General features: G+C 37.0%; 1 protein-coding gene across 5 annotated transcripts in view; it reads right to left on the reverse strand.

Moving 5' to 3' along the window:
* Positions 1-14,326: 14,326 nt before the first annotated feature.
* Positions 14,327-22,945, reverse strand: part of LOC107088299 (protein diaphanous homolog 3-like) — a 200,745-nt gene continuing 192,126 nt past the window's right edge. For 4 of the 5 annotated variants that reach the window (XM_015380391.1, XM_015380389.1, XM_015380392.1 and 1 more), the window contains one exon: positions 14,931-15,277. In XM_015380391.1, the coding sequence (XP_015235877.1) occupies positions 14,931-15,277 (347 nt within the window). Of the gene's footprint in view, positions 15,278-22,945 lie in introns of all 5 variants that reach the window. The other variant, XM_015380388.1, reaches the window with a different exon arrangement.

The raw sequence follows: 22,945 nt of genomic DNA on the forward strand, positions 1-22,945 counted from the left end.
TGATGGCTGATGAGGGCAGATTCAAAGGGGTTCCTTAAGTCCAACTTTGATTAACTTTTTGCTAATTTTATGTTTCACTGTCCTTTATATTATGACAAATAATCCTGATAAATTGTTATTGTCTGAAGCTGGTATGTTAAGATGGTTATTTATGGAGACTTTTATTTATTATGCAAAATGAATAAAAAATGATTGGCAACACAGGTGGAGGATTTGGCTGTTGGATTCTGGGGTTCGCCCTGCAACTGGAGGGCTGCAGATGAGCTTTGATGTCAGAGGATGGAGAACACATAAAGTTAGTCATAGTAAGAGAAACAGGACTACACTGAAAAACAGGCCCAACTCCAACATCTAATGATGGGAGGATCCCAGCATTAATATTAACCTGAAGGAGGTTTGTATTTGTGAAAATGCTAACTTCTCATATTTCATCTAATAATTCATCTCATTTCAGTCTTATATTAAATTTTTCTTTTGCAACATCTTGAGGAAAAAAGAAAAAATCCACAAATTTGGGGATGAACTTTGGTTTATTTTAAAAGAAATAAACATCAATCAGAGGGTGAAAAGTACGACTGTATCCCATGAATAAAAACTGGAACATTGGCACGAATTTCACCATTTTCATACTTAAGACATAATAATAAGGCTAACAGTTTCTGGGAAAGTAGATGGCTGACTTACTTTGGATTAAACGTAATTCTACTTTTTTTTTAGTTTTATAAGAACTATATACCCTCTGCACCAGACTGTAGAGGAGCTGAGCAGCTTCTTCAGGGAAAGGCTTTTAGACCCTGTTTGTAATACGCAGTGCTACCGGAGGTCATTCATCCCTGCTGCAACCAGACTTTACAATGCGACACAACAATGGCAATAACTTGTGCAATTTATAATGTGCAATTACTATTTGAAACTCTGTGCAATAACCTGTTTCTTTTATATTTGATACCCAGTGCAATAGTTATATAGATAAACACCCTGTGCAATAACCTTGTATAATAACCCTGCCTATAAGAAATATTAATAAATAAAAAAGACTTCAACTACAATACACACATTATATATATATATATATATATATATATATATATATATATATATATATGTGTGTGTGTGTGTGTAGTTGAAGTCTTTCAACTACACACAGAACATAGTGCGTCCACATATATAGATAGATAGATATATATATATATAGATAGAGAGATAGATATTATAGTTTTTTTATATTATATATATATGTGGACGCACTGTGTTCTGTGTATGCCCCCCATGCACCTTTTCTTCCTTTGGCACCTTCTTCTTCTTCTTGACTATTTGAGCCGATGTAACGAGTACATTTTTCCACCGTGGGATCAATAAAGTCAATCAATTAATAGCATATGGTTTATTTGCATTCATTATGTAGGGCCCTCACATTTAACTGTGTTCATCCCAGTTTTCACCCAGGATCACGGTTAGTTGAGGTGCAACACCTTCCCACTCATTAGGCTCACTAAACAGGATAATGATTCCCCTGAGTGTGCGCCTCCATTGCTCTCCATGCCCTGTCACTTCCTGCAACATTGTCACCATGGTGATCAAAGCCAGATGTGCTCACTGCTGTTGCCACCAACAAAGAGCTACTATACAGAGAGTTTTTACAGTTGTCACTCTCTGCTCTGTACCATAGCCCTTGGGGATTCAGTTATGTGTTTCAGCTCTTGAGCACAACAAAAAAAAGCGGTTTCTTTCTAATGGGTTGCCACACAGTGTATACTTGGAAAAGGAATTAAAACAGGATGACATTGGCAGATGAATGAGATTTATAATTTAGCTATTTCTCACACTAAGACGCTCATCTATTTTTATGGTGCAGCTGACTTCTTAAAATAAAAGAGCACTAAGGTTATTGGAAGGCTTATTTCTATTGAACAGCTTCCAAACATTTTTCGCCTTAAATCAGTAAGATTAAAATAAAATGAAAAACTTTTGCTCTCCTTCAAAAATAAATCACTGAAAGACAAATAAAGAATAAGTTGCAGCACAAACACGAAAAAAAGCTGGACCAAATGCTAAAAATGTGAATGAACACACAGCTCTTTTAGACCACGGGATGCCTTTCAGCTGTTTGAAGAGGGAATAAATTGCTGCATTGGGAGAGATAGCGAGGTATTCAATAAGTCCTAGTGATATTTGCATGATTGCCAAGTATGAGCTATTTGAAAAGCAGCGAAGGGAACATTTTTCTGTCTTTTATCATTCCAGCAACAAAAAAAGTGTCATATAACATCAACACATCTCTGTGCCACAGAGAAGAAACAAAGACAAACAACTGCAAGGAGGGCGCAAATGTATACTGGTTTAATGCAGCAGTGATCAAAGAAGAACAGACAACAAACACAAAAACACCTGCAGTGACAGATGGAGGTAGCCCGGGTGAAGAAAACACAGACTAACTGAGCACTGCAAGCAATAAAGTAGGCAGAGATGAGGAAAGAATAATAAAGAAGGAGGGAAGATTTTATTTCTGATTTGAGTGCTCAGACACTACTTCACACAGACACAAATGTTTGTAAAAAGAGGGGCTTGATATAATCGAGGAACAGAGAGAGACCACATTGTCTTCGCGCAACATTTTTAGGACTTCGCTTCGCCCCCATAACTGTCTGTTTCTGGATCCGAGCCCAGCAGCAAGGTGACTCAATCTGAGCCGCGGCGTGTTCGTCGAGCTCTGCTACTAAGCAATGAGACATTTTTATGCAGCTCAAAAGCTGAGATCTGAGAATGACAGGTTAAAATAAAAGAATAACAATAAAACAGCAGCTCTTCAGTTTTAATATGAAAAACAGGGAAAGCAACTGATGAAATATATTCTTTTTTTACTCTAATTTAACAACTGGGGTGCAAACTTTTAGCAGGAGCTGGCAGATTTAGGCTCTGAAAACTTACAATTACAGCCATTTTTTTAACTCAAACAGTCAAAGAAGGGAAAGACTGTCTATCAATCACAGTGATGGAAAGATTGGGGTTATGTCCTTCAACTGGTGGATAGGAAATTTTCTTAAAAAGATAAAGTTCAGCACACAGTACTACTACAACTTCAAATTAGAGTTTTCTAAAAGCACATTCAAGAATAAATTGAAGAAAAAAGAAAAGCAGTTCCCACATGCATGGTTACAGCTCACCTTTCAGGCAGGTAATAAGGATTGAGGAACTCTGCAGTTAGAGCACCAAAATAAAAGCAAGTGGGAGAGTTTCAGTAACCAAGTCAAGCAAGTGTGTTTACATGAAGGCCGGCCATTTGAAAAGAAGACATTCAAAAGTAATTCTACGGATGATTTGACAGACATGGATTGATCCGTTTTGACAGCGCTCTGCTGTGAAGATGGCAGTCTGTAAATCTACCAGCTGTTGACAATGAAATCAGTCTGTGAGGGCACTCGCCTGTGTTCTGGCATCATTTGCACTCTAGAGTTTTTTTATAGCGACTAAATGTTTTTATGATGTTTATACTGAAAGAAAATAGCTTTGTAGGATTCAGAAAAACAAGGATTCATAAAAACATTGTTATATTTTCAACAATCTCTTCTACATCAGCGTCAAAGGGTGATCTTAAGCAAAAGTAGCAGACACATCAGAAGCTTTTAAAAAGCTTTTATTTTAAGAGTTTGGCAATGTTTACAATTGTGTTCAGACAAATAGGCTGGAAAATGTAATGTAGGAACTTACAAAAAGCAAAGAAAGATAGACTATGTGTTTTGGCCTAAATATGTTATAATTTGAATTTCAAACAGAAAAATGGCTGTTTGTGATATTTAAAACGAAGATTACTTCAAAAAATTATTTACTCTGTTATAATTTTCACCAAATTGAATGACATAATGAATATTAGAGAACAGCTGCTTAAAATATCCCATACAGCTTGATACCTAACTGCAGTTTCCAGAAGTTTGAAGTGATCACTGGGGAGAGGCTGGGCTCCGTCTGGAAAGGTCACCAGTCATTTACAGGAAGACACCGATATACATAAACATGCACACAAACACACACAGACACAAAACTATGGTGAATTCAGAGTGGCTGAACATTAACACCAGAAATCCTAGTGTTGTAAAACCTTATTTATCTTTGTTCCAAAAAAGAAAGAAAATTAAAAACAATCCACTGAACTTTGTTTCCAAGTTTAAAGACGTTTCACTTCTCATCCAGGAAGGTTTTTCAATTAAAAATGTCAGGAGTAGCGTTGAGTTTGAGGTTTTATACATTAGCCCAACAAGGCCTTGTTTTTTTTTTTTTTTTTTTTTTTTTTTTTTTTTTTGCAATTAAAGCTGTTTCTTAAGTAGAAAAGGTTACTTATCATTTAAATTACTTTATTATCTATTCTGGATTTACCCTCNAAATTAAAAACAATCCACTGAACTTTGTTTCCAAGTTTAAAGACGTTTCACTTCTCATCCAGGAAGGTTTTTCAATTAAAAATGTCAGGAGTAGCTTTGAGTTTGAGGTTTTATACATTAGCCCAACAAGGCCTTGTTTTTTTTTTTTTTTTTTTTTTTTTTTTTTGGAAACATGTAAATTGAAACAGACGACTAACTAACAGCTTTAGTTAGAATGCGATGCCCCATACCCATCTAAGTGTCTGAAGAATTTTTCGTTAAGGAGATTTTTGGCCTGGCTGAATAGCCAAGGTCCTTTTTTAGGCTACTGTATAAAACTTCAAACTCAACGTTATTCCTGACATTGGAATTGAAAAAGCTTCCTGGATTGGAAGAGTAACATCTTCAAACTTGGAAACAAAGTCCAGTGGATTGTTTTTCATTTTGTTTTTTTGGAATGACTATCACCTGGATGTCTGAGAACCTTCACCAGCTTATTTCGTTTGATTTATTTATTTTTTTTTATGTACCGGTAGTATCCATTCTTTATAACAAGAACAAATGAAGCACACAGAGCTAATTTGATCTTTATATTTATGTTGTTCCTGTTCAGGATTTTGGTGAGGTATTAAAAATTACAACATTACTTTCACCTGACAGGAGACTGTATTAACTTCTCACTGCTCTCCTTGTCAGGGAAACACATTACATTCATTACCTTCAAATCATGTGAAAGACTGAGTGACATTTTTGTGGAACTGCTTTTTTCTTTAATTTGTGAGTACAGTGTTAAGCATAGCCTAGCTGCTGTTTACCCATTGGTAGCCTCCACATTGAGACAAAATTACAGTCATCCATCAAGGCTTTCCTACGACGCAGCCTACAAGAATCGCTGATCTGAGAGTTGCAACTTTCTCTTTCAATTACAGTCAATTTATTGTCTAAATTATGTAAATAACCAGCATGCACATCAGCTTGTGTACTGTAGCTGGGTTAGACAGGGAATACAGATGCTGGAAACGCACACAGTAAGGAGCAAGATAGACAACGACTCAGGTTCCTTATTATAAATGTGTAGGCACAGCAATTGTTACTCTTGTACCCATCAATCTGGAAACTGTATGAGTCAAACAAGTGATTTATTGTTGTTGGAATATTCGACAAGTCAGCTAACAAGATAGGAAAACAGCCAAATAAAAAATGTTCAGTAATTATGATCTAGCAGGTGATTTTTGGAGAAATTTTGTATCGTTTCGACTAATTGGAAAATGATAGAGTTTTCTTAGAACAAATACTTCTTTGCGTCCATAATGCATGGCCACTTGGTTAATAAAATGTCCCTTTTGAATATAGTATTCCTAAAAATATGGTACATTGCTTATTTTCCAGTTCCCACCAGACTTTCAAATCAAAAACAAGTTTGTTATTTAGATAAATCTGAATTTTAGAGGAGCAGGCAATGTAAATTTAGTCAATTATATATTTTTTTCTCAAGGATAATTTCTTCAAGGTCATAGCTACAACTTCTTTTTTTCAAAATTATTATCTTAAAAAAAAACAGGAAGCAAAAAATACAACCCCAGAACATCTCTAGTGGTGTAGAGTAAAAGTATTATGTTTTTTGAAAAGAAAATTTCTTCCAAATAATTTTAAGTTTTACCAGGGTCAGTAACAAATAAATATTTTACTTCTGGTTATAATACCAACAGAAATTAGATGTTGCAAAATCCTAGCACTGTAGAAATTACTTCCTCTCAACATGAGGTTTATCAGATTTAAGCCAGCAAAACCAAAAAGGTAGCAAAGTTAGGAGGAACTTTGGTCAATATTTTGAGTCTTGGTGTCAACATAAGGAAGCAAAGGTGCTAAGAGACAATGCTTAAGGTGCTGCTTTCTTTCGGGACAAGTTAGATAAGAGTGCCCAGTTCTGGGCCTGGAGAGCTACCATCCTGCAACTTTAAGATGCATCACTTTTCTAACACTACTGCAAAAAATAAAAATCTAAATAAGTAATTTTTGCTCGAATTTAGTGCATTTTTTCTTGAATTGAGGAGGTAAGTGAGGCACTTTGCCAATGGAACAAGACAATTTACATTTAAAATAAGAAAAAATAATCAATTGCCTTGTCTTATTTTAAGTGTATACTATCTAATTATCTTTTTTTAGGAGTAAAAATACTCATTCCATTAGCAGATCATATTAGTTACTTGCTCAAATTAAGGGTAAATACACTTAATTTAAGCCATTTTTTACTTATTTCTAGATGTTTTTTAGATGTTTTTTGCATGTCACTCAGCCAAGCATAGGCCTGGTATTGACCCAACATGTGGGTCAGGTGTATTGGAGGAGGGGCGTATCTCAAAGTTGCAGGATGCAAGCTCTCTAGAACTGAATCCTGAGTTAGATGTTTGGTTGCAAGGTTGGCACTGGTGACATCTAGTTCCTTCGAAAAAAACATAATAATTTGGGGAGAAAATTATCATACTATATATTGGTAATCTGAAATAAATGTCTATTTCTTTAAGCAACTTTCATTTTGGTCTTGATAGTAACCCCAATGAAGAATTTATAGGATTTTAGTCAAGTATGGTTCTTGACTAAATGAGGACAGGTATAACATAGTCTGTAAAGCTGATATTGATAGTTGGAAATTTGGTACTTCTGGTGAAAACAAAGCTGGAAAACAAATCAGCATCTTTGTGAAGCTTGTCAACAGGGGGAAGAATGAAGCACTCATTAGCACATGTCGAGTTACTCTTCATAAGGGAACCAAAACCAACAGATAAATCGAAATATGAAACATAGTGTCATTTGTTAAGAGGTACCAGTCCAGTTTCTTTCATTCTTTACCCGCCTACTTCTGACACTGCCTGTTCAGCAGTGGTTCAACACAAGGAATATAAGAAGTAAGAGCCTATCCAGGATATTTTCCCTACAAAGGCTGTTAAAGTGTTTCTCCTTCCATGCAGCTCTCCATTTATGTCCCTCTCTGAACATCCAGCTTCTGGATCCAACTTTCCTGACTTCTAGACAGCCTGCTGGACAGCTGTCAAGTTAATACTCTTCCTAATGATTAACATTTCTGTATTAATAATTGTCTTTATCATTAATAATTTCTGAAAAGTGAATTTTGTTTCTTCATTAACTCTAAATCATTATCATAATAGCTAAGAGACAAATGCCTGAAATTGATCTGCTTCGAAATTGTATTAAATGCATAGTTCACTTTTTTTTATATACTTAATTACAGAAATATTTCATTTTCTCCCACAGTGGGGTCACTGTGGGGTTGGTGCTTTTCTCCAGCAGTGTGTGGGCAGAATGGGGGGTACGCCAAAGACTGGTCCCCAGTTGGTCACATGATAACATAAAGACATTCTGTACAACCATGCATACAGACAATTTGGAGATGCAAATTCACCTAATAGACATGTTTTTGCACTGTTGGAAGAAGGCACAGTACCCGGAGAGAACAGACTTCATGCAGAAAGATCCTAGGTAGGAATTAAACCCAAGACCCTCTTGCTGCAAGGCAGCAGTGATACAAACTGCCGTACTGTGCAGCCCTATGTTGTTTGTTTGGATTTAGCTGATTTGAAAAAGTTCAAAAAGTAACAAACTTGAGTTTAAATGGACTTGAAATCAAATTAAGCATTTTTTCTTTTCTTTTGGTATTTGTTGGGAAAAAGGGAGAACTAGCTCCTACAGAAATTGATCAGAGTGAAAGCAAAGTCAAACTGCAGCTGAGAGCTCTGCAACAAGCAGACAGGTCTGACAAGTTAGGTTCCTGGAAACACTTAACCAAATAAAAAAAGACAGGTGAGAGATGGTTCACAGGGAAAGCCCAGCTGATGCAAATTTCAAAGGGATTTTGAAGAGCTTTTTACTTAGTTCAGTGTAATGTGGTGATTGTTTGCACAGTGGCCTTGTCTTAAAGACCACATGAAGCTTTAAGCCAATTGGGCAGACAAAACTTAACAAGGGTTTAATCAGACACCTTTTCTTAATTCTCAAAATGAAAGGTCCACAAAGCTTAACACGTCCAATTGATTTCAGAAGCAGGGATTGTACCTTAGATAAGGGTATAATGACATTTTGTAAAAGTATATAACATTGATTAAATGCAATTATCCAACTGCTAGGACAAAAGGTAAATCATCTTCCCTTAGGCTAATCATTTGGGATGAGAAGACTTTATTTGCAATCTAATGAAAGGACAAACTAAACTAACATTAAAAATCCAGGTGAGTGTTTGCCTGCACAAAGCATTACTATTGCATGTATTCATTTAAAAAAGGGGACTGTTTAAACTCTATACATTTTGGATCAAATTTTAGACATACTGTATTTGCTCTTTATAATGAGGCCAACCAGCAGATGTAGCGTTCTGGATGAAACTGATTGCAAACTGTATTATAGTGTTTGGGAAAAAAGACATACAGTATAGCAGATAAAAACAGGTGATTCTGTGTGTGTCTCATCACACCAACAGCTAACATGTGTAATCACATAGTCCCCCTTATCAAAGGAATCAGGGGTGCCTGCATTTTTACACACCCCATCCTGGAGGATATATAAAATGTCATCAGCTGAGATGAACTCAAGTGTTTGCATGCTGATTTGGAGTGAGAGGAAGAAAAATATCCAGCAGGATGATGACAAAAATATTGAGGATTGTCAAGAGACAACCTGATGTTCCAGCCTGATCAAAAAATGAGCTTCAGGTTACCTTCATATTTTCAAGGTGTACGTCTCAGTTTTATCTCTCTATCATTCAAAACCAAGATGCTTCAAGCATTTTGACCTGATTCTTGGAAAGAGGAGAAGGAAACAATGATGCCTGTTTATTTTACATTCTGTTCTGTAAGACGTGCAGTGTATGGTATATGGTAAAAATAATACAGTAAAAGGTTCTTCTGATTACCGGAAAATAAGGTGCAGCTTCTTTACAGATATAAGGGTGGAAAGGAGGTCATGTAGTGATAGAATAAATAGATTGTTTTTGTTGCCACATCAGTAGGAAAAAGGTTAAGAAAATAGAACATGCCAATTAAAAATGCTGGATGTGTGATGATCTTTATGCACCATTCAATAACTTGCCTAAATCTGTCTATATTTAAAGTCAGATTGCTAATTAAAAACCTGTAAACAACTAAACCTGAACCAAACAAGGTTGGGTGAGTACCCGTGTTTATTAAGACACCACAATACAGAGAGGAGGATAAGGGAGGTTCATAAGTAGATAAAATATCTCCAAGGCTTGCCATAGCGAGCTGCAGCAAAGAAAAAACAGATTTTTAATAAGTTAATGCTGCATTTGTCTTTGCTTGCTGATTGCTTGATCAATGCTCTTCATATGCCACCTATTTGGGTGACTAAGAGTTTGGTTTACAATCAAAGTTCCAACCAATATTTGGAAAAGCACCTTATATCCACTGTGAAGTATGGAGGATTAGTTATGCTGTGGGACTGTTTCTCTTTTACTTTTCTTTTTTAATTTCAGTTAAAACCTTTTTAATGAGCGCATGACATGTTCGGTTCACAAGGACAAACCATCATTTTATTCTAAGTGTTTTTTAAGGCTTCTTTAACAAGGGCTTCACCTAAATGTTGAGGGTAAATCCAGAATAGATAATAAAGTAATTTAAATGATAAGTAACCTTTTCTACTTAAGAAACAGCTTTAATTGCAAAAAAAAAAAAAAAAAGTAAAATGTACCAACACCAAACTAACTACCTAACCCTTCAGAAGTTGGGATGATATAATTAGGGGTTATAATAATCTTTTAAATGATCTACTTGTTCAAGATAACAACTATACTGCATTTTTTTAACCACATTTCCAGCCAAATGCATTTAACATAGGTTTAGGCACTTTAACATGCTTTGAAGGTTACATAGATTAATAAAAGCATCTTTTCCTAAAAGCTGCTGACAACATCCACAGAGGATTATAAATGATTCCTCTAAACAACCTGAAAATAGAAAGTAATTTCAGCACCATGAAATTCCACAATAGATGCATATGAGCGTTTATGCACAGCAGAGATCTCATGCACTGGGAAAAGAAATCTGCAGATCTGTTTTGTACTTCCTGCTATTCTCAAAATTCCTCAGACACTTTTTAAACGCCATATCCAATCAGAGAAGCTGAAATTGCAATCTGCCACACAACATGTTTTGCTCCACTTTATTAGGCCCGAAGATAAACCTCATGGATAGAACACAGGCTTTTGAGTAATGAACGCTCCCTCAGCATAACAAGATCCTTCCCTCCTTATGCCCCTCTTCTCTCAATTTGCTGCATGTATGAGTTTAGTCGGTCATTTTCCTGATGCTCCTTTAGAGCAAGACCACGTCTGCACTGATAATGTATCAAAATTTATTCATTTCTGAATCCCGCCTGCATAATAAGGAATTAAAGAGCTGAATTCTCAGTTTGATGTGGACGTGTCCATGTAGAATGAAATGTTAATGTAATATTTTTGTAGTCCATGGATGTAAGATGTTTGAAAGTACTGCATGCAAGGAGGGAAACTTTGAACACCTCTGTGTGCTGCTAATTAATACCCTTCACTGGTTTGAGGTTCGTAGGAAACATTTACGAGATCAAGCCAATAATTTTCCGAGGTTTGGGCCAGAGGACAGTGAACATTGTTTCAAAAGCCTCAGCTCATGTTTATGTTGGATTTTGAGTCCAATTTTTAAACACCGTCCTGTTGTGCAAGCCAGCCTCGTTTCAGTAACTCTACTGCTCCAAGACTGTTGCATCCAGTTTTCATATGTAGCAGAATCCATTCTTGCCTCCATCTGTTCTTTGTTTGCAGTGCCATTGATGCAATTCAGAAAACCACTGCTACCGGTTGGAAAGCTCTGGTTTCACTAAATTCAAACATTTATCTTCTCTGATGGTGACAAACTTACCCAGATTTTTCCTGACATAAGTAAGAAGTCGACTTCTACCCTGTTCCTGCTTACTACATGTAATGTTTCTTTTTCAATATTGGCAAATACAGACCTTGAGGGACAATGCACAATCATTTTTTTTCCCTGTTACCAGCATATGGAGGTGCAGTTTTGCCTTTCTTCCCAACAGATGTCCAGATCTATCAGAGGCTTCTCTCAGTCTGTTGGATCTCATTTCTACATCAGCTGTTACCCTTTACTGCACTCTTTAAATGGCAAGCAGACCACAGTACGAACAAAAGTAGGCAAGACTTCATTTGATATCTTTACATAATGCCCATGTTGTTTGTTAGACAAATTAAAGGGTATATTGGGCGATTTTTGTGAATTTTTTAAACATGTGCGAGAGCATGCAGGGACCCATTTATCCTTGTGCACGCTCTGTTTAAAAGTTCCTGTTTGCATCTCTCATACAATATTACTTTCCTAAAGAAGATTTGCAATTTTTCCACTATGTCTGACTCACCACTGTTAGGTGAAAATGGGGACGAGTGTGTGGGACCGCCTTACGTTAACATTTCACCAGAATGATTGACAATTAGGAGGACCACTTATATAGATGATCCTCCCGGAAAAAGAACATCCTCCACTATACCTTTAATGTAGATTTTTAGTCAGCCAGTGGTTTGAAGGAGAGCACTTGCTTTGGCTGACATAGCTCATCATGCTTAACAGTAGTAGTAATAAAGTTTTAAACGTTTTATTTTTGTGACCTCACTTTTAAAGAAAGGGTCACTATCATTTGCTTTGCCCCCCCTCCACACATTTCATAAATCAACCCATAGAAGTTGTCTAAGCATACCCCATCATTAGCATTAAATTAAATATGACCTTTGTTTGCAAAAATGTTGTCTGCAAATTTATGGCAAATCTGGTGGCATCTGTGTATCTGGTGCAATGCTAATAACCCAAACAACCTGTATATCGTTAACACGTTCCAGGCATGTTAATTATCTGGTGCAAACACCAGGACCCATTCAAAGAGACGTCATGTGAGGCAGAATGTAATCATGTTTACTCTTCGAGATTAAAATAATGTGTGCAAAGCTAAAACATTTTTTTTTTTTTAAAGTTCCTGCAAGACAAAAGTAGGACATGCACATGAAGAGGGGGAGAGAAAGCCTATCTTCTAAATCACATATTTAACAGACAACAGTCAGGCTGGTGTTCCAGGCTGACTGAGAAATATAAAACACCTCAGTTTGATTTTAAACTGAAGCGTGCTGCTGCCAGCTGAAGCCATATCAAGGCCTCTGGAGGAGTTTAGCCAGAGATGGCTCTGCTCTCCCAAAACGGCTGCTTGCATCGCTGGGGAGATGTTTGTCTTTGGCTCTTTTCCAGATAAGGACAGTTGTACTGCTCCCAGCAATGAATAGATTCACCAGCTGCCAGGCTAAAGCAAGCAGACCTTGTCAGATAGTGGGTTAACTGGTCTGCAGCTTTCTCTTCCCCAACTGTTCAATGTTGTCTCTGCTCGGATTATACAGTAAGACGTTTAATCTTTTGTATATTCATGTACCGATTTATGTTATGAAAGAGGCATATGTTCATTTCTGTTTTTTTATGCACCTCAGTTCACACATTTTTTAAAGAAGAATAAATGTGCTTTTGTTTTAAAATTTTCGAAAGGTGTTATAAACAGAATCCAGGTATGAGTTGTGTGAAAACTCTACCAATTGTGTGATCAATTCTGTTCGCAGAAACACATTTTCCAGGAAGCTATGTGAAGCTCTCAGTCAGATGTAGATTGTCCCACCTCAGGCGTCATTATCGACCAAAATAGCTGCTGTTTTTACAAAGTGGCTGTGTACACAACGCATCTCAATGCGCTCACACACCTGCAGCGCTACATCCGATCAGGCAGTGAAACACGCATGATGTCCAACATAATGTTGATGGAAGGATGACCAATAATCCAGGGAATTAGACTAAGTTTGAAAAGAAAAAAGGAATATATAAGGACAGATGGGTCACAGATGAGCTGCACTCCCTGGAGTTTGTTGATCGTCTTTAACCAGATTCACCTCGAAGGTTATTCATGCATTTACAAGCTGACCAGAGATGCAAACTGGTCTTCAGCTATTGCTAAAATGTCTTCACTTGTTAACAGCTGGAAGGTGTTTTAATGGATCCAAACCCCTCAGGGTTTGTTTCAAGTTGTTAATAGGATGTGAAGAGAGTGCTTCCCTCTCATAAACCTGATGCAAAAGTAAATGATTGTTGTCCATGAGTAACAGTGAAAATAATGCAAATTCAAAAACGCACTGATAACATAAAGAGGAGCAAAGAAAGCCAAAGGAAAACTGTGTCCATTTTTATTGAAAATATTTCCACATTTATGAATACAAATTAAAACAGAGATAATTATGATAAGCAATTCCAGAAGGAATGTTGCTATGAAGATAAAAAGCATTTTCATCATGGCTTGGTTTGACCCTTTTGCAAATACATTTACTTCACACAAATGGTATAAAAAAGGAGCCAGAGAAAATAGAAGTTACAACTTAAAGCAAATTACATTCAGCACAATGTGTACAGTTTTAATTAAAAATTCTATACTTTCCTTTATTTCGTACAGCCTTATTTTTATGCTTTTTGTACCTTTCTGGGGAAAAAATATTATTATTCAACATATGAAAAATGGTTTGTTAACCATGCTCTTTTTCTTGTGGTTGTAATAATAAAAAAAAAAGCTGTGCTTTGTGTTAAGTTCTATTCAAATGTGCTTAAAGTTATTTAAAGTCCTCAGAAATACTGAAATCGCCCAATTTTCTAAACTTTTGGACAAGTAATCATTCAGTCAGTAGGATAAAAACCAAAATACAGATGGGTAAAATGAAATTAAGTTACAAAAGATGATAAAGTATTTTATTCAAATATGAATCAATGTAAAAGCAAATCAATGCAAATGTTAAAAGCTTCTAGATATTTGTTTGGAAGTGCTTAAAGAAAAGAAAACATTTGAATTTTAAAAGAAAAAATGCCCTTAAAAGACTGTGTAGGAACCCAGGTTTTATATTAATAAAGTATAATAATGGCTTTATTCTTTATTTGTTATATAAATTTATACTTAAAGAGATTATTTTAATATGAAATATAACAAAATAACAGAGGATGAAAATACAAATATTTTAAAAGAACATAAAGCATACAAAGTTGTAATTAACAAATATAATTGATACAGGTATAGTTATATAAAACAACAGTATCTAATGTGCAATCAGAAGCGAGGAATAAGGAAGAAGAATATAAAAAGCCCTTATATGGAGGTTTTCTGCAATATTACATACGTCAGTCAGGTATACAGTAGAACTGCTGAGCAGTTTCTCTTTTTTAAGCACACAAGCTAAAATTGATGTTTATATAAAAATCATGTTGGCAGGAACTTATCTGGATACTGTTGTACTTCATCTTTTTGGAAATTATTAAGTTTTCAGTACTCCATTAAGTATTAAGTACTCCACACTCAGAGCTTTCATATTTTTAATTGTGGTGTTTCATGGCTATCATCCTCTTATTAATGTTGCTCCCTTTAGATAATGTTTTACAAGGACAATATTTTATTTGTGCGAAATGCATGCTCTTCTGTAATGTCGGATCAAGACGTGTTTTACAACGCTCTGAGTCTGGCCAGCAGAGCCTCCACGTCGGGTTCTCCGTTTTCCTCAGCGGAGGAAGACAGGGAAGCAAGATTCCCCACCTCATCCGTCTTTTTCTCAGCCAGCTTGACCACCTCTCTCTCCTCTGCCTGGTCTCTGTCCAGCCCACAGCTGTGACCCGGAGTGTGCTTGTACTTGTGGCCTGCTTCAGAACAGGCAGAAGCCTTGGCCTTAGTGACAGATGGATGGCCCTCAGATTCGCTGCGCACCTCCTTGGCAGGGGGAGCTTTCGCCGCCACCGAGCCTGCATTTACATACTGCCGGGAGCGAGACCTTTGTAAAGGTGCCTTGTTGTTTTCTGTGTGGGAAATAAAAAAAGACAAAGAGGTGAGAACAACAGTGAAAAGAAGAATGGGGGTGAGAAAATGCGTGACCGACTCTAAATTAATTAGAATGCAGTGAGGTTAATCAGATTACAGATTAAATTATAGAGAAGATGCACAAGAGTGACTAGAAAGTGCAATGACAACGCAGCCAACATAAAAGTATCAGGAAGTGATGAGCATTTTAGCAAGCATGTTGATGTGCAAAATAAATGTTCATGCATATGGTTCTTCTGGATGAATAGACATAAATACAGAGCATACGCGCATTGATGAGGATAGATTTTCTGCAGCAGACTGTAGCGTGCAGCCCGCTCACTATGATGAAATGGATATGGCTGATCAACTGCAACAGAAACTCAATAACATAGTATGTTGGCCTTTTCCAATCTCCTATTCTCTTTCACGAATGTCTCACAAGTCGCCCCCACACCCAGCTCCACCTCCCTCGTTTCCACCATAATCATCCATTCTCCTTCTGTAGCTCCTCTGCTCTAACAGAAGTCCTCTCCATCTTTCCCTATTCCTCAAAAAAACATTCCCGAGCAGCCAGTGGAACAGAGCGACGCCGAGACGCCAGAATCAGACCTGCATTCTGAATTATACTCCCTGTGAGTAGATCTTAGACTTCATCATCAGTATGTGCGCACTGGAAGAGGAGGCGAAATCCATATTCATGTGACCTTGAGTGTGAGACTGAGAGGAGCGGCGAAAGGAAAGGCGCCGGCGCATTTAAAGTTTCCCGAGCCTGAAATGTCTGGCAAACAGGAGTCAACACAGCAGAGCAGAACACAGCGACCCGCTCTGTCAGCCAATCGGTAATGAGTTTGGAGCGTGGCCAGTCAGTCATGACAGTGTGTTTTATGGGCCGGGCTGACGAATGACAAGGAACGTCCCTGAACACCACCTCTGACAAATAAATAAGGATAAAGGGAGCAGAGCCGGGAAGAAGGACCCCAAGTGCAAAATAAGCAAAGAAAGCCAACAATCACACTCACGACATTCACACAAAAAAAGTAAACAAGAGGCAGTGAGGGGCGAAATGAGTAGCATGTGTTTACTTTGCTGGTATGACTGAACATTAAGCAGAGCTGGAGATCCAATTCTTGGCTTGCTGTTTCACTTTCTTTTTGTCTTTACTTCCTGTTGTAAAAGTCCCAACAGTAACAGCTAATAATTACTCCCCACGATCTATGTCCCCAGTTTCCCCGTCTCGTCCTCTCTGCTTTGTCTTCCCTCCAAAACGTTGGCATCTGTGCCTGTATTTCTTAGCAGCGCCACACAAACACACTTCCTTAACACATAAATCACTCAGATTCAGAGCTGAAGCTGTGGGAGTTATGCATTCTCTAATCAAGTACTTGCATTTTGACATCTCTGTTAAACCGACACCAAGGAAGGGGGGCAGGCAGACGGATTTTCATTGTAGAAATTTTAAGATGAAGTGGCATTAGCAGAAATTCTTACCTCCCTTTCAGGATTTCATGAATCCTTAATTATCATTTTTGAAAATCTACAGAATGTGGTATCATTACACATATACATTTTACACTTCAGAAAGAAGTGAGAATAGATAAAACATGCATGCTTGAATAAGATGTTTCATCTAAAAGCAATTTTTTCTTTCTTTTCCTAACAGGGATCTGACTTTAGTACTGAAGATGATCAAAGTGCTGGTAAGTTCAGTTCTTTCCTTACTCTGCCTGCCTGTGACACCAAAATGCCCCGTCCTTTGAAGCCTCCCGAGCTTCTCGCCATACGCCTTCATCTAAGCCGTAAAACACATCAGAGAGATGTAAAACATACCTCATCTCACAGGTTTGACTCATTTAACCAAGAGCTGACAAAGGGTGCGGGGGAGAACGTGTCGGGTCAAATTTTAATCAAATTTGCTACTCATGGTGGCCTTGGATCTAAAAACTAGAACTCTCTCTAGAGGGCATATTACGACGGCTAGGCCATACAATGCAGCAAAGGTCGATCTGTTGTCTGTGCAGGTTGGGCAAAAATGAATCAAATAAAAAAAAAAAAATGTCTCAACTTCTTAAATCAGTTGACCTACTAATAGTTATATAGGTGCTTTGATGAATTAACATTGCGCTTTAGCTCTGATTAATGGTTATACTAATGCCCCACTTACACTAGCCCTCTGAAACAGAGCTTGGATTAGTTGACCATGCCAAATTTGGTTCTTACCTATGCCTGTCACGATAATCAATAAATCAATTATTGCGACAATTAATCGTTCAGCAAAATTTGTTATTGTGACAGGCCTATTCTTACAACCATTTATACATCACGCTAGCACAGTTCCTCGCCTCCTATCAGCGGTCCATGATACTAAAAGTCTCAGGACAGGAATTTCTCAAACAAAAATGGCGGCACCCATAACATTCAGTAGCTTATATGCCTGGATAGGGTCCTCTGTCCAAATTTTAATAAGAGCCTCGGTCTCAGCATCATCCCATGTTACCCCAAGCTATTTTGATGCCATTTATCGTTAATAGGCTGAGAACCCAAACAACCCCAATTCCTAAGGGGTGAACGCGTTCATCCGCTTTAATCTGCATGTTTTTTTAAGCCAAAACTAGGCTTTGTTTTTGGTCCACTCTATAAAGCCTCATATTCAACACTATTTCTGACATTTTGAATTGAAAAAGCTTCCTGGATGGGAAGCGAAACGTCTTCACACTTGGAAACAAAGTCCTTTGGATTTTTTTGTTTTTTTTTACTTTTTTGGAATGACTAGAACCTGGATGACTGAGAATTTTTACCAGCTTAATAGGCTCACAAGAAGTTAATGTTGTGAACAGCTGAAGAGATCTGTGACTTGCAAAGCTGGATGGCGGAAAAACCTGTGAAGTTAGTCACCTGACTGCAAATAGGAGATGATGCAGTCTGCAATGCACTCTTTGTCATCAGACACCCGAGCCACAACCGAACCATGCCAAGACCCTACAGTTGAACTAGTGCTAGATTTTGGCGCTAGTTTTACGCATTTTTTCTGGTATGGTCCAGTTCAGTTGTGTTCCATTTAAACTCATTAGTTACTATGTTCAGACCGTTCTTGGCACAGTTTCAAAAGGGTTAAGTAAATGGCGCTTAAGGGTATGACCATCTTTCTAAATAATTTGATTAATAATTCACAAGCATCTTAAGCATTGGAATTTGATTGCCTCGTGGTATTAAATGCCAGTCCTGACAGAGCAGGACACTTGAAGCGATGCATACATCAAAAAACGTCCCCAAAATCAGCTTCATTTCCCCCCCTTACACACTTCAGTTATGACATCAGTTATAAGGAGCTCGCTACAGAAACGTGTCATTGGCAACTAGTGATACTTTTCAAGGTGATCAGTAAAGAACACAGATCAGAATTTAGATTGTAGGAACAAGACAAATTATTTCAATAAATAAGGAGAAATTCCCTTCTATATCTGAAATAATAAAGAAAGAAAATATTCTGGACATTGCTTATGGATGCTCTCTGCTTTTATATATTGACAGTGTGTTTGGGTTTATGTTAATTTCTGTTCAGTTTCAGCTCTAAGGGATATAATTTGAAGCATGTCTGTGTAAATCGAGAAGCTTTTTTTCTTTGTTTGTTGCAGTTTCTGCCTTTGACCAAAAGCAGTTATGGGTAAAGAGGATTAACTGTTTTGTTTGTTTCCTAAAACAATCACTTGGAGACAGTTTGGTATATCTGTGCCTCGTTAAGAGTAATATCATTTTTCAAATAACTGGACAGGATATCTAGAGTTTTTGTTTAGTTTGGTTTGTTGATATAATAAGATTATAACAATAGAGGAGAGCTTAACTTTACACCTTCAGTACGTTTGAAGGCTTTTCATCTTCACTAAGAAAAGTAAAAGAGCTTGCTTCAATTTTCTAAAATTTTAAAGCAGAAAGCCTTCCTCCATATAAGATAATTTTCTTCACTTATATTTGCAGCTCCTTTTAATGCAGATGAGCTCAAACCCATTTATCTCCTCCTACCCACTGGGAGCTTTCTCCATGTATGGAAAAGTTGGAAAGCAGGCAGGAGACTAGTGTTTAAAAACACAGGCTCGCCTATTGCTCTTTGTGATTGGATAAGCCTTGCTGCCCCCTTTGCAGCAACGATAAACTCATCTATATATGGCCTGTGAAGAGTCTGGAACAAAACAGTCAACAAGTAAGAGCTGGAAGACTACTATTTTCCAGAATATAAACCATGAAAACAATGTGATTGTTCTAAAATACCAGTCTATCACAGCCTTTAGTCCAACGTGGCCTTTACTTTCCTGGTAGGCAGACTTGAGAAGAAAAAACATTGATAAACGAGCAGGCAGGCAGGCAGGCTTCTCGCTTTCAGCTTCTCAGCAAAATGGTCTTTAACACTACGAGTCTCAAAGCCCAGAGCCTTTTAGCCAGCAACTGACACTGCAATGGAGGACAAGTAAAATCTCAGAGCAAACAGACACATTGCAACTCTGAATGGTTTGAAAGTATCCCAGGGAATATCAAAATGGAGCAATAGTGGTTTGCTTCACCTCTAATAAGATAGCATTCTGTGGAAATGTAAAGAGTTCTGTCCTACACAGAAAATGCAGAGTTCCCTTTTTACCACCTTCCTCAACGCAAATAGCTGGAGAGAGAAATTCACATCTTCTCCTCGTTCAGATCGTTTGGTCTGTTTGCATCTGCTTCTTCAAATACAGATGAGCCTCTCCTCTTATCTCATTTTGCCCTCCCCTTCCTTCGCCTTTTATGGCGCTGGCTGTATTTGATCACTTTAAGAAGAGAGTAGTCATGAAGGCTCAGAAAGAGAAACAGACAGTGAAGAGATGTTTTCCCTCAGAGAAATGACTGACACAACAAGTTAAACCTAAAAAGATCAAACATGAACTTATTTACGCCCGTCATAAATCAAAACACAGCTTGTTGGCACTGTATGTTCGTTCTAAACGTTGAATTTCCCCCTGCTTTTCACATTTACAAATGCACGTGCATGATATCCAACAAAACAGAGTATTTAAACACTGAACTGAGCATTGACTGAATTATTTTTCTTATTTTTAATAAGTGTGAAAATAGAAAAACACTTGCTAAGCCAGTTTTTGAAGGCCAAAATTTATGTTACCTGACTGATCTTACTGTACAAACTGACAAAATATGAACAACTGAAGTAGAAATACTTTGGATAGGAAGCAGGTTCCATGCTGAATAAATATAACAATTAGCATATTGTCTGGTAGTTACATCAGAGGAAACCTTTATGAAATGCCTGTTGATAATGTGCAGCATCGATAATAACGCAGCGCTAATCTCCAAATACCGTCTTGTGGCATACATTTATCCTGCAATTTAATAATAGTCAGTCATTTCAGTTCTGATTCATAATAACAGCAGTGATTAAACTAATGCAATGAATGTTACAACTTCTCACAGTTTTCCTCTTTTTTTTTTAACAAGGTGAAAAAAAGCTACATTATCTGCATCATATAGTCTATTAGTGCGTGTATAAAAATAGACCACTTTAAAAGAAACTCATTGAGGTGAAGCGGCTTGTAGGAAGTTGTGTATAATAAAGGAGTTTCTGAAGATAATTATGAAAATGACGTCTATAGAAGAAGCTTTAACGTTCATTCATTTAGAAGTAACAGAATATGCAACTAGGTTTAGGTAGTAAAATGGAAGTACTGCTGTGTGTATATTGTTATTATTAAGGAAAAACCAAAACCTTTTAAAGAAAGAATGGAATCATTTTCATGGAATCACTTTAACTAAAAACCTTATCAGGTGGCTGTGCAGAGATTCTCAACAGCCTTCGCCTCCTTTCCTAAGTTCATGAAGGTGTCTGAACTCATCAGTTCACACCCTAATTTTATCAAAGTTTACATCTGTACAATAATGCAGTTTTTTGTTAATCTGATTGTTCTTTAAGGGATATAAACAACAAAGTACCGTTGTTCCTCTTTCTGTACAAATCCACACATTGTCTCCCTTTTAAAAGGTATGTTGTAGCAAAATTGGTCTCTTTTTCACAAAGATCCTAATGCAGAAGTGATTAATCACAAGATATTAAAATCCAGTCAAGTTTAATAACAGCTGTGTAAAGCTTAATATTTGAATGATGTTGAATTATTCATGCTGGCACCAGCGATGGTGTTAAAACGCTACGGTAGCCAAGAAGGCAGGTAGTGCTTCACAGCTCTAGTTCAACTGCAGTTAACAGGTGGTTTTTTTGTTGTTTTTTTTTTCTTAATCAATCAATATCTGCATTTCACTGCTACTGCTGTTAGTCATTATTTCATAGATTTAGTGTTGTGTGTGGAATTACTATTTTGTGACATGACTCGATTTGAATTTACCGTTTATCTGTCCACAATTTTTTCAAGTCAAACACTAAATGGCTAAGTTTAGACTAAAAAATGTCAGAAAGGAAGAAACAGCCCAGAATATTTAAACATTCTCAACTCTCGCTGCTTTTGATGAACAGTTTTACAAGTTTAGACTGAAGTTGTAAAAACAACCTTATTATTTTGTCTAAGAGAATCAAATCTAACATTTTGTGAAGCTGAAAACGAAGGATTTACACATAAAGAAAAGTTACCTTTAGGTTTTATCTGCAAAGTTAAGCTTTATGCAGTGCCGCAAAGCAAGGCTTCAAAAAGGTAAACACCAGCAGACAGCTTGTTTGCATTCCTGCGTTTATGCCAGGTAGACCATCTGTAATTAAGGATCATTACGGGGCAATTCAACAATCATTGCAGGTTTGTCCCTTGTTTGTTGGTTGTAGCTCGTTGTGCGTAGGGGCTGTCGCAGACAGGAAAAAAAAACATCAAAGAGTAATAAACATGAAGAGAAGAAGAAGGCACTAAAATGTGAGCAAGAAAACAAGAAGGGAGGAAAAGTAATGATTAGGAAGAAGATGACAGGGTAGACTGAACCAACAGCACAGAAACAGTGGCATGATTCGGACTCAATGTCTATCATTTGTAGTAGACTGAAATAAAGAAAAAGTAAAGGTGTTATAAAGATGAAGCAGAGGAGAAAACAGAGCAGGCTTGGAGATAGATCGTTGAAAGAGCATTGTCGCAATCCCTCTGGGTAATGCGAAAAACAGCACTGTTTTAGGTACCTGAGGTGTTCTTTGCTTTAATGCATGTCAAAGTGTTTTTCTTTGTTAACTTGTGATTTAACACCTACCCTTCGTGTATCCCCTCTAACACATTTGACATCCCCACGTACTATTGTCGACATACAGACGGATAAAAGAGTTCAGGAAAAAAAGGATCTTTTGAAGGGCTTTTAGAAACATGAAAAGCTCTAAATATTTTATATAAGTTTGAAAGTATATCTCAGAAATAAACAAAAAAAAAGGACAAAGAAATCCGCCTAATCATTTAGTAGGTTTCTTGGGCATGGGTATGTATTAGAAGCTTTAGTAAAAAAAAAAAAAATAATAATAATAATAATTAAAGGATATCAAAACAAACTTGTCATATTGAATTTAAATTCATTCAGTTTAAAAACATTTAACAAAAGGCCAGTAAACATGAACCTATTAGGCAAAGGTAACTTGTAAAGACTGAACAACAGCTATCTTCCCTTTTAACAGTAAAAAAAAGGAGCGTCACAAAGGACCTTTAGCACTTTTA

This window comes from Cyprinodon variegatus, unplaced genomic scaffold (genome assembly GCF_000732505.1).
Source record: "Cyprinodon variegatus isolate N-32 unplaced genomic scaffold, C_variegatus-1.0 Scaffold212, whole genome shotgun sequence".
NCBI classification, from domain to species: Eukaryota; Metazoa; Chordata; class Actinopteri; order Cyprinodontiformes; family Cyprinodontidae; genus Cyprinodon; species Cyprinodon variegatus.